This window comes from Aulonocara stuartgranti (assembly GCF_965226115.1).
Source record: "Aulonocara stuartgranti genome assembly, chromosome: 11".
NCBI classification, from domain to species: Eukaryota; Metazoa; Chordata; class Actinopteri; order Cichliformes; family Cichlidae; genus Aulonocara; species Aulonocara stuartgranti.
The window spans coordinates 10712853-10724603 of record NC_138947.1 but is presented as its reverse complement, the minus strand read 5'-3'; the positions used below and the strand labels follow the sequence as shown (position 1 = coordinate 10724603).

The 11751-nt window shown below is 41.7% G+C and overlaps 1 protein-coding gene across 2 annotated transcripts; it reads right to left on the bottom strand.

The window, feature by feature from the left end:
* Positions 1-1067: 1067 nt before the first annotated feature.
* nradd (neurotrophin receptor associated death domain) lies at positions 1068-11031 on the bottom strand. 2 transcript variants are annotated; one of them, XM_082552060.1, is made up of 6 exons: positions 10891-11031; positions 6576-6708; positions 6118-6471; positions 5068-5272; positions 4797-4939; positions 1068-2587 (listed from the first exon to the last, which is right to left on the bottom strand). In XM_082552060.1, exons 1-6 carry the CDS (start codon positions 11002-11004, stop codon positions 2277-2279), a joined length of 1260 nt encoding a protein of 419 aa, XP_082408186.1. In that variant the 5' UTR covers positions 11005-11031; the 3' UTR covers positions 1068-2276. The 2 variants fall into 2 exon arrangements, with proteins under 2 accessions (XP_082408186.1, XP_082408187.1); XM_082552061.1 differs by having other exon boundaries at positions 10531-10980.
* Positions 11032-11751: the final 720 nt, after the last annotated feature.

The following is an 11751-nucleotide window of genomic DNA, read 5'->3' as shown; positions in this document are numbered from 1 at the left end:
CCAAACTTTGTTACTCTAACCCATCAGATGAGTTTTATACTTTGACTAAAGATGATAGACGTAGGTTTATGGGACTGTGGTTCTTTAGCAATAAATGTCTTATTTCCGTAAACCTAAAAAAAAGACTTTTCATTTGGTGCAAATACAACTGTTCACTGTTGCCTTTCACTAGACTGTCATAAAACACTGTATCATTATTACATAAACAATGCCAGAACTGTTTGGGCCTTTGGGAAGATGACAAAAAGATGAAAATTAAACTATACTGTGTGAAACTAATGAGGCCTGTCGAATCTCTTGTCAGCTGAGCTCTTTTATCATCACTTTTACATATTTCATCTGTTCTTCATTTCTGTGCTTCATGTTTAAGGCCCTTTTAAAACTTATTAACATTTGTTCTGATTGTAACTTTAAATTGTAATTCTGCTTCTTTTTCTTTTTTTGTTTTTAACGAGTTTGTAAATAATCGCTTAGCCTCGAGAAACTAAATAAAAGCTGCAAGTTCCCCAGGCTGATTGTAGCAGATCTGCAGCATAAAGACTGATGTTTTATCGTCTGTATAATGCTACACTTGATTAGTAATTCCACAAAAAGCAAAAGAAGTTAAACATCAAAGTTAGACTTGCTTGCCAATTCATTAGTTACAGGTAGTGAGTACTGGAATGGACCTCATTTTACCTTCAGAGCTCAGTTTCCTGTTCTTAGCTGACTGGAGAAGCCTTCTGCAGCTCTAGCAAGGTTCAACATGTTGTGGATTCAGAGATGCTCTTCTGCATACCTTGGTTGTAATGAGCGGTTATCTTGTTACTGTTGCCTTCCTGTCAGCTGAAAGCAGTCTGGCCATTCTCCTCTGACATCAAACGAGGCGTTTTTGCCCAGAAAACTGTCGCTCACTAGATATTTTCTCCTTTTAGACCAGTCTCTGTGAACTCTGTGATTAAAATCCCAGCAAATCAGCATTTTCTGAAATTGGCTGATTAGATACTTTTTCACTAAACTTACTTACTAAACAGTTATACCTAACAAAGTGGCTGTAAGGGTATTTGTTAAATGACAACTAGGCCACCACAGATATCTCATAGGTTTTATTTACTTTCTGACTTGAAGTGGTGTTAAAATAAATACAAAAACAAGGTGTCAAGCTGAACACAAGGATTAATGTTGAGAACTTTTTCTACATTTTAAAATGGAAAATTCCATCTGCATCTTCACAAATTTCCACTTTAATCCAGGACTTTACCAACCCCTTAACATTTAAAGCGTTTACAATTAAATGATGACTTGAATGATGACAGAAAGCGCTAAGAAAGTTGTTTAGCAGATTCTGACGGTGCTTGATATTTCCTCAGTGTAAATGACCACAGCTACTTTGTGGCTGCAGCAGAAAAAAAAAAAAAAAGATTAAAAAAACCCCAACAGAATAGGCAATAACTTTTAACAAACAACCTAGTGAGCAGTTCCTATCTACATACAAGATAAAAGTGTTCTTATAAAAAATATAAACTACAAGCAATAATGGGGACAATTACAGAGATATGACCATGGTGTTCTCCTGAAGAAATCAGACCACATGCCCATTAAACCCGCACAAATGATCCCCTTTAGGAAAAGCCACATTATACTGGACAGGCAAAAAACATGCCAAAATCAGCTGTACCATAGTGGTTGCTTCAGTTGTGAGTCATAACAAAAAGGCTAGCCATACTAAAAACATGATGACGTAACCTGTGTGCATTTGTACAACAACGTGGGGCGGGATACATATATGTGAATATATATTTGGAGTTTTTTTACATAGGGATGGATCTAATTTATGATGTCTCTGAATAATAAAACTCATGCAACATGTAAACATGTTATTTCGCTTCCTGCCACTAACTAAATATTTACAAGACATAGTAGTGTGCGCGTATAAACAACACTGTAAATGCTCTTATTGTTGTGTGAGAGGAGATCTTTCCACGTCATCCCAGATGATCAGGTTGTTCTCTCACTGGTAGCATCAGTTGCAGTGATGAGATATACAACAGTTTATACCGTTAGCGTCCTGCTTATGTGTTGATAGGACACATTAACAGGAGAATCAGTCATGCAGTTAGAGCAATGTACAATCAAGTGGTGACATAAACTGGAGTAAAGGTTCAGAAGGTAAAAAAAAAAAAAAAAAGAGATTAAAAAACCCATCAGTGGCAGAGGTGGTGATATCAGAGTACCTCTCATCATGTCAGAGTTTTTCACCTGAGTCTCTGAATTTCACACGTAGGGTCGAGAAGTTGTCAGACCACAGACACCCCCTGCACGGGACAGTTAAGAGCTGTTACTATGTCGGGCCTCTCGATGCGGGCCACTGCAGAGCACAGCAGTCCCAGAGTGGAGCCTTCTTTCTGGGCCCAGTTGGAGAGGAGTGTGTGGGCCGGGGCCTCTCCCCGCTCGAACAGATCCAGCTGTTCAGGCTCATAACCCAGCGCCGCGCCAAGGTGCCTCCAGCCTCGGCCGCTTCCTTCTTGCAGGAGGCGCTCCACCTCTTCCTGTCTTTGTGGAGGTAGGTTCGTGTAAAGACGGCTGTCCTGCTTGTCTCTCATGTTACCTGTGAAAACAAAATCCAACCAAAGTTACCACATCTGTCCGAAAAGCAGTAGCAGTACTTACAGTATATTATCAAAAGCTATAAATAATACCACAAACATGGGCGCTAGAATAATTGTGTCCTTTTAGAAATACCAAGTTAATTATTGCAAAATTAGGAAGTTTACAGTTGTTGTGGAAAACACTGAAAACTTAAAGGTGATACAGAGATTTCATCCAAACAAAGAGACTTTGTTTAGTTTTAGTGTTAGTTTCTGAAAGCCACAATGCAATACATGGCTTGTCTGCAAGACATCAGTCTGCAGACAAGCTTATATAAAACGGAGCTATGGTTATAATATAACTTTTTGAACTTGCTTTCATATATATTCAATCAAATCGCTTTTCTTAAATTAACCCCTGCAAAATACAGTTGCATTTTATTATAATAAAATAGTAATAATGGATGAACTTGAAAATGAAATTCCTCCTGTGGAAGTTTCCAAGCTAACCAATAAACGCGGCAAAGCTCATGGAGTTGTCTCAAAAACAGAGGAGGTTAGACCAAACACACGTGATTTAAAAGGGATTTTCACGGCACGTCAACTTCCAAGAGACACGGCAGGCGGCATCATGCATAACTTTAAAAACTCATCGGTAAAGCAGCAAACGTCCCTGGGCATGGAAGAAAGGTTTCGCCGAGAAGAATCAGATGTTTAAAAACAACAGCTGAGATAATAACATATGACTGATGTCTTGGATTGTCTGAGGCACCACGTCATTTAAAAGAACAACACAATGCGCTGAGTGGATAAACTGTAATCGCTCGACTTTCCAGCAAGAAATCATTCCTCGGCGTATTTCCAAGTTAGGACTGGTTCCTGAAATGTCCTCACTTCTCATTTAGAGGCACTGAAAATACTTTTCAGGCTTTTAAAGAAAGCAGCGTGAGCTGAAAGTGTTTGGTCACGAGGAATGAACTAAAATTCCAAAAGCGTGGGAGAAACAACAATAAACATTACCCTTTGGCCTTCTTCTCATCATTAAAGTCAAGCATTGTTATTGTTACTTAAAAACTTTAAAACTGTCAACCTGGTTGCATAAATATGCACACCCTTAACCTAATACTTTGCTTCAGTGACTTCTTATTTTAAAACATCATCTAGTCTTTTTAGGTAGAACTCTATCAGCGTGACACGTCTTCACCCTCCCTCGCGTTGTCTCCTAAGCACAGCTGTCTTCACGTCCGCCCACAGATTTCCTGGTGTGTTTATAGATGTCGGGCACAAAATTTTAATCTTCCCCTGCTGAAGTAATTCTTTTGTTGATCTGGATGTATGCTACGGGTCATTGTTGTGATGAAAGATGACATTCCAGCTGAAGCATGATGATGCTGCTGCCATGCTTCAGCGTAGCTATTGTGCTCTTTTGGTGATGTGCATAACTTTGGACTTTTTTGCTGTAATTCCAAGTCTTGTCATTTTCCCACATGCTTTTAGGAAGACCGGATGTATTTTGTTCTGGAAAACTAGCAAGGCTTGGGTATTTTTCTCTGCAAAAAAAGGCTTCTGTGTTGCCACCCTACCACATAGCACAGACATATGAAGAATATGAAGATTGTTGTCACATGCAGTACACAACCAGATCTTGCCAGAACTTCCTGCAGCTCCTTTAAGGCCTCTTGGCAGCCTCCCCAACCAGTTTTCTTGTTATCTCTTCATCATTTTTTGAGGGGTGTCCAGTTCTTGATAAAGTCACTGTTGTGCCATATTATTTCCACTCGTTGATGACTGTCTCCATTGTGCTCAATGGTATATTTAATACCTTGGGGATTCTGTTGTACCCTTCTCCTGACTGATACCTTTCAGCAATTTGACAATTTGTAAACTCTCAGTGGCCCTTTTTGCCGTGACCAGATTAGTTTAACAAAATCGGTTGATTTTGGTTAATCCTCAGTTATATGAGGGTGTGCACTCTTATACAAACACACTACACATTAAGCAGTTTGCTTCTCATTTGAATTGCAGAGGTTATTCGTCATATTAAAGATGGAAAAAGCTCTGAAATTATTTATATTGACATCCCAAAAACCCGCGATGGGTGGAAAGGTTGGTTTTTTTTTGTATCCACTGTTCTCGGGGAGCTGCTAGATGTTTTAGCAGCATTTTTAGAAAGCTTGAATCATTTGAAATCAGTTTAATTTAGTTTCATAGCGTCTGTGGCTATCATACCTTTGCTGGGCTGGTTGTCCTGTAGGCTGTAAGAATCCAGAAATACACCACTGTCGCTCTGAAGCTTCTCTCCTTCTGGAGATGTTCCCAACTCTGCTGCATGGGCCTTAGAGAGCGCCTTCTTCTGTTTGCATGACCTCCAGCTGTGAAGACCACAGTAAAAACAATGATAGTTAATTACCCATTAGGTCCTATTTTTAATCACTGGGGGAATATGTACAGATTCTTATGCACATTTCAAAATAAGGACCCTTCTTCAGTGAAAACCTACCATTTATAAGCCACATAAATAAGCAAACCCAGCACCACAGCAGCCAGAACAGACACATATACAAGAATGTTGCTGTTGCCGCTCTCTTCCTGTGTGGTTAAATCAGTCGTTCCAGGAGCAGGACTGGTCTTCCCGTCCTCCGTTACGCCGGGCCACCGAGGAGCATCGGTTTGACCGGGGCGAGAGAGAATGTGCAGCTTCTTCTCTGTGAAGATTAGGAGATGGACATGCGCCACAGTGAGGAGCATTGCATGTGCACATTTTGCACGTCAGAACACATTTGCACACCATAAATTAGGACCAGATGTAATGATAGCCTCAGCTATCCCACTCCCCTGAGGTTTTCAGACCTTTCATTGCCCCCGTTTCCAGCCTGATTCTCCCTCCTGCCGTCTGCCTATTTTGGGATCAAACAGTATATCGTACTGTGCTGACCCACGAGGGGTCAAAAAGTCATGACTTATGGACCCACGGTGTGCACAGATGACCTAACTCCTGGAGAGCGGGTGTAGCCATTTGGGAGCGAGCAGACTTGCTGTCAGGGTCAGCAGCCTCGCTTGACCTTCAGGTTTTTGAGACAGTTAACCTAAAGACCTGTCAAGCTCATATCAATTGGACTACAGCACTTAAGTGGGCTCTTTTTCACAACTCATGTTTCCCAATTCACAGTGTTACAAAGTGAAGCGTAGATGCAGATGTTGACCACATGTCCTCATTTTTTCAGAGACTCTTCCGCTGCTTGTCTCCCCCTTCCCTTCAGCTCTCTCTTTCATCTTTTTTATGCACGATTGCCTGCATCAGATCTTTAAAGGATAAAGCTCTCATTATTCTGTATTTTCCAATTATCAGCCAGTTATAAAATCAAGACCCCAATCAACCCACTGGGTAATTTATTTTTAATATAATTTATTTTAATAACTTTTACAGCTGATAAAAGCCTCCCCCATGAATATTCATGGTTCTTGGTTTATTCTTGTTAAAAGGGAGTTTTTCTTTCCCTGTCCCTTTATGCATTTTATTTACCGAGTCTAAATCTTTGATAAAGCTCACCCATGCAGAGTGTGTCAGATTGGGGCAGGCAGGACCGGATCTCCACCTCATTTTCAGAGCACCGAGCGCAAGGCTGACAGGGACCTGTGGGACGAACCGCCTCCGAGAAGGTTCCAGGGCCGCAGGTGGCGCACACAGTGTCTCCCATAGAGCCACACTGCCGTACAAGCCCCTCACCACGATTGCATTTGGAGCAAGGTGCGCACAAGCTGTGCGAGCTCAAAAAGAAGTAGCCTTTGTCACATTCACACTGTGTGTTTTGAGTGGCAGAGCATGGAGAGAAAGTGGGAATACTGTGTGGACACCTAGCACATGGAAGGCAAGAGCCAAGGTCTTCAGATGAGGAAAATCTGCCTATGGGAAAGATTACAAACTCTGCGTCAAACTGGGTGAAGAAAATGATGAGGCACTTGAAACACGCTGAATCAGAGTAGTAACATTAGATTATAAGTGCTTACCCTCTGGGCACGGTGCACATGTGGTGTCCTTTTTCCCACATTCTACCTTCACTTCAAACCCAGGAGGGCACAGACTGCAACACTCCCCTGATTCAGTGAACTTACCGCTGGCACAGGCATTTCCAAGAGTAACCTACAGCAAAAGTGACACAGTAAGAAAAATAAGATACCCCTACTGGGTTTTTTTTAAGGCAACAAATCATACGTTTGGGCCATTTTTGGATATAAAGTTTTAGGACTGCACGATTAAAGAAGCAGCAAAGAAGATAAACTGTAAATGCCCCCCCCCCACACACACACACACACCCCAAACCCGCCTTGTTTTTAATCTTTCGATCTGCCTTGGTTTTCACCCATAAGTGCTCTTAATCCTTATCTGCAAGTGGGTAATGGAGGTCCCAGCTTGAGTTATGACATGACGAATAGATCAGACATTCCTAACAGCTTGTGCAGGGAGCGAGGGTGCCTGACAGGAGTTGCTGGATTTAATCACATGGCTTTAGGTCATTGAAAAGAATGAAACATAAAGGGGGAAGTAAAACAACCAGAAAAGGAGCGTGAAAGAAGTAAAAGAAAAAAGAAAAAATCTGAGTTTCTGCCTCTCCACTCATTCTAAATTCTGTGTGAATGAGCGCTCTCTGTGTGAATTAACTATACTGGTTGTGGCGGTGACTGGGAATAAAGGAGATGGCCCCAGGCAAGAGTGTCAGTTAACCAAGGCTGCTCAGCATGAGAGTGTCCGTTTGGGTAAGAGGAGCGCTTTGAAGTCACAAAGCCCCGCAGGTGTGTCTGTGAAGGTCAGTATTTCACTAACACGCCCTTCTCCAGGCCCTATGCAACGGCATCTTAAACATGCACACATATTTAAGGGAGATTGACCTACTCCGCCTGGGGCCTGACAAGAGCAAACAGATGTCTAACAACTAACCTCCTGCAAAGGGAAAAAAGTAACAGCTAAACAACCTCAATGATGTCTCTCTTTGTTTCTGAAGTCTGCCAAGACACTCAGGAGACATGTGTGAACCTGTAGCCTCCAACAAAAGCCCCCCAGATAAAAACCAAACACTCACGCACGGACACACACACACACACACACACACACACACAGAGACAGTGGTGTGACTCCAGTCGCGAAACCCAAAATGTTCCGTGCTGATGATACAGGCGAATCGGCTTTGAAACTGTGCTCGACTCGTACCAAAAACAACAGCCGGTTTGACCGCACAGCTTACAGAGGAGCCTGATGATATCTGAACACCAGCCACACAACCCAGAACAGAGGCATTTAGGAGACTGGGGTGGTAGGATCCAGCAGGGAGGAATCAGGATATCTGAGTTGGCGTCATAACCACAATAACTTTTAGCACAGAGGTATCCTGGTAACCCTGGTTTGCCCTCTCCATGTGACTGATGAAGTGCTTAATAACCTTTTGGCCTCTTAATCTATCCTTTGGTAAATATTTAGTGACAGTGGCTCTGTTTTGTTTTTTGGCATTTTTTTGGTGTGTGTGTGTGTGGGGGGGGGGGGGGGGGGGTGTTGACCTCGAGCTTGAATTTGTAGCATTTTATAACGTCTGGTGTGGGTCTGGTTGGTGTAACTCGTTAAACTTGGCTGGGGGGCCAACTGTACGGAGAGCAGGCGCCGGCAAATGCTTGGCGCTTAACCCATTGGTATCCAGTATACAATGAAAGATTTAATTCATGCCACACTGGAAACCAGCGGGAACTGACATCTACTCCTTACAGGAATAAATACCTACTCATTGTAAATTAAATAGTACTCATTAAGGGTAAATTGAACTTTAAGTACTAAGAGGAGTAAATTATACTTTTACAGGACAATGATGAGTTTCCTGTTTAAGTCTAGAAAGGAGACATAATAACAGAAAAAAACATCTAAATTATTTGTTGCTTGTAAACTCAGAAGGCAAAAACTGTTATTTTTAGTTTCGTGCCACATAAATCGACACGCTTTGCTTTCTAAACATGTATATAACTTGATTCCATTTAATTATTGGCTCTTGTTAATCATCTTGCTACAGCTTGTGTGGCTACAACGTCATACCTTGTCATTATGTTCACTTTTCAAGCAAAGTTTAATTTCCCTCAGAGTCCTCTGGGTCTTATCTGTTGTACTGGGGGGTTATAAAGTCTGAGGGGAACCAAGCTGCAGTTGCTTTTTCCATCAAGGTAAGAAGCTGCAATCTAAAGGGATTCCCCAGTGAGAACAGACGGACCACCGAGGAGCACAGCTTTCAATGGGGCTCTCAACTCCACGGCTGCTGGAGTCACTCAGTCATCGGGGATCTCACACACAAACACACATACACAATTCATTTCAGCCGCCTCTCTGCCTGAAACATTTTCTGAAGTGAGCTCCCTTTTAAAGCCTGCGGATGTGAGTTTCCACTGTTAATCTAATCTGTGTGAAAATAAACATGAAAAGATTGCTCTTCGCCTGTGAAGATGCTGACCCATGATATTTCACAATCCGGCTGTGGCAACAACAGTGAGAGGTCTTTCAGCAGAGTCAGCCCAGGCTGAGAGGGGAAACCTGTCTGAGCAGCACATCTGTGCCCATTCCTGCTATTGGTGCAGTATGCAGGCAGCATGAGGGACAAATTAAAGGACACAGGGTTCCACCACAACCGTGATCCTAAATCAAACGAGACAGCGCGCGCAGATACACCAACTATTCATCTAACGGTTTTCAACTCTCACCAAAGTAAATGAGGTAATTAAAAGTACTAAATGATCCTGAAGTCTGCCTACTCTGTGGAAATTCAAATTAGGGTGGGAACACACTAAACTACCCCCTTGCATGCACACACACACAAACACCACAAACTGGGAGAAAATTATGATAATTGCCTTGCTCCAGATATCCAGACCCCAGCAGTAGTAATAGACTAGGCCACATTTTCACCAGGAACTGCCACTAGCAACAAATGTATCAACGCGTACAGTAAACTAAATGGAAAATGTGTTGTAGAAAGAGTTAAGGTAGTAGAAAAACACCCAACTTCCACACTGAATCATATAGTGACTAATGAAACAATTATTTTTGGAAACAAAAGATTCCTTTTGTGTTTTTCCCAAATGAAAAGCATCTTAAATTCCACAAATTAATCCTACTGATATTATAATTATAAAGAGATACCTATCTTTTTTAGAACTAAAGCCTTATCTAACCACTTTGATCTAACAAAAGTGCTCTGACTCTTAAAAAGCATGTCTAGACAGGACTACAAGCCCCATGGGCTTTTTCAGGTAGATGAGTGTCAAATTATTGTCTGCAACTGTGAGGTAGAGGTTTTCTTTGCACCCTGATCCTGGCTTAATGGCATGCTATCAAACACCACCGAAACTATAATCTGTCTTTAAATCATACACCATTTATTTTAATGTGGCTGCTTAATCTTGATAAATGGTGTGCTCCTGGGTTTTGTTCCTGTTTTATGTGTTTGGTTCATTGTAGCCGGTGTGATGGGCTCAAAATGCGAAGTTTCGTGGGAAAACAATGAGATGGCAATAAATAAATAAATAAAAAAACACACACACAAGAAGAGGAAGAAATAGTGCCAAGGAGGTCTTCAGTAGGCTTCGTCTTAGCATGTGCATCTGAGAAATATGTTTACCACGGTTCGATTCCAGTTTTGTCAAGAGAGCCTTTCAAAGACGCACTAATTTTACTCTATTATCACCTCTGACGCTTATATTCACCAACATGTGTCGTGTGACAGCCCTGACGAAGTACGGTTCTGTGTTGTGAAACAGATTTCCTTTGGGAGCAATGGTGCAAACTGAGCTGGATTAAGTTTACTCAAGTTTAAACAGACCCCTGATGTAAAGCCACGAGTGTGGAATAAGTAAGAAACGCCTTATAAAACACGTCAAAGTGAAAATCTGACTTTAGCTCATGTGGTGGTAAAGCGTGCAATAAACTGTAGCTTACTTTTAACAGCAGAAATGCGCATACGACAAACGGTTTCATGTCTTCAGCTCCAAAATCCTCTTTGGCTTCGACACACACAGGGGCGTCTCAAAATCGTCCACAGAACAGTGTTTTCACTCTGCAGCCTCCAACAATGGCATGAAAAATGCCAAAACCTCAAGTTCCCCGAGTCTAGTTAAATACACCAACTTGTCCTAAAACGCGCTGGTTCCACAGAAAGGAGAATTCGATCATAGTCCAGTAACCAGATGAGGGTTTTTACGCGTGAGGAAGCAGTTTTAAAATGTGTATAATCCTTCGGTCTTCTCCGCGTAGCGCTGCAGCCCGATGCGTCTGTGTCAGTGCATTCCTCAATGTTACCTTAAAACAAAGTTTCTTCTGTCTCAGCTCAGAGGACGCACCAACTGCCACACTCCTGCAGCTTTGCAACAGATGAATCTGCTGCGAGTTCTCAGGAGCCTTTTCTCCTCCCATCGACTCGACTTTCAGTGCGGCTTCGTGATTGGCTGCATCCCGGAGCTCGGTAACAAGTACAGACGATACAGGAAGGGAGAAAAGTAAAGGTAACCGTCATTGTTATCGACTGTGTGTCAATGTTATGTATCTAATGTTACGTGTCTACAGGCTCAGTGCACTAGCTTAAAAAGAGCAACCCCAAAGTTTCCAGTATTAAACACAATAATGGGACATTAATACATAAACAGTCTTGTTAATAAATGGGATAAAGGTATTAGTTTATAGACTAGACTGTTCAGATAGTTTGTACTGATATTTATTAATTTTTTCCAAAATTTTATTGTAATTATTGCCTCTCCTGTATTTATCTGTCTGCTCTTTTTGTCAGTTAGCCAACAAAATAAGACTTTACATGCAGATATGAAATGTGTTGCATTGTTGGATACTTTTTTTTAAATCTGAAGCTGAGTAATCCTAGTGAAAAATGCGTAAAAGCAGGACTTTACCGATCACGTTTTACTGCGTTAGGCCCTACAGGGATGCTCGCTAAGAGCTGTGATCAGTTGTTATCAGAAACAAAAGAGGGCATGCGAATCAAACAAGCGCCCTTAAGAAGAAGTACATGTTTGATCTCAAGTAATTCAAAAGATTAGAAAACCAATCCAGGCTAAATTACACACCTTGTAAATTCTAGAGAGCGCATCGCAGGGGGCCCGGAGACTTCAGAGGCAAACAAATGGAAAGATCTCTCAGACACAATACTAC

Excerpts from the sequence above, each read along its gene's own strand:
- nradd (XM_082552060.1), bottom strand. The coding sequence starts at position 11,004 with ATGGGAGGAGAAAAGGCTCCTGAGAACTCGCAGCAGATTCATCTGTTG. Across the intron at positions 6,472-6,575 it reads ATGTGCACCGTGCCCAGAGG|GCAGATTTTCCTCATCTGAA; the intron begins GTAAGCACTTAT and ends TCTTTCCCATAG. Across the intron at positions 4,940-5,067 it reads ATTTATGTGGCTTATAAATG|CTGGAGGTCATGCAAACAGA; the intron begins GTAGGTTTTCAC and ends TGGTCTTCACAG.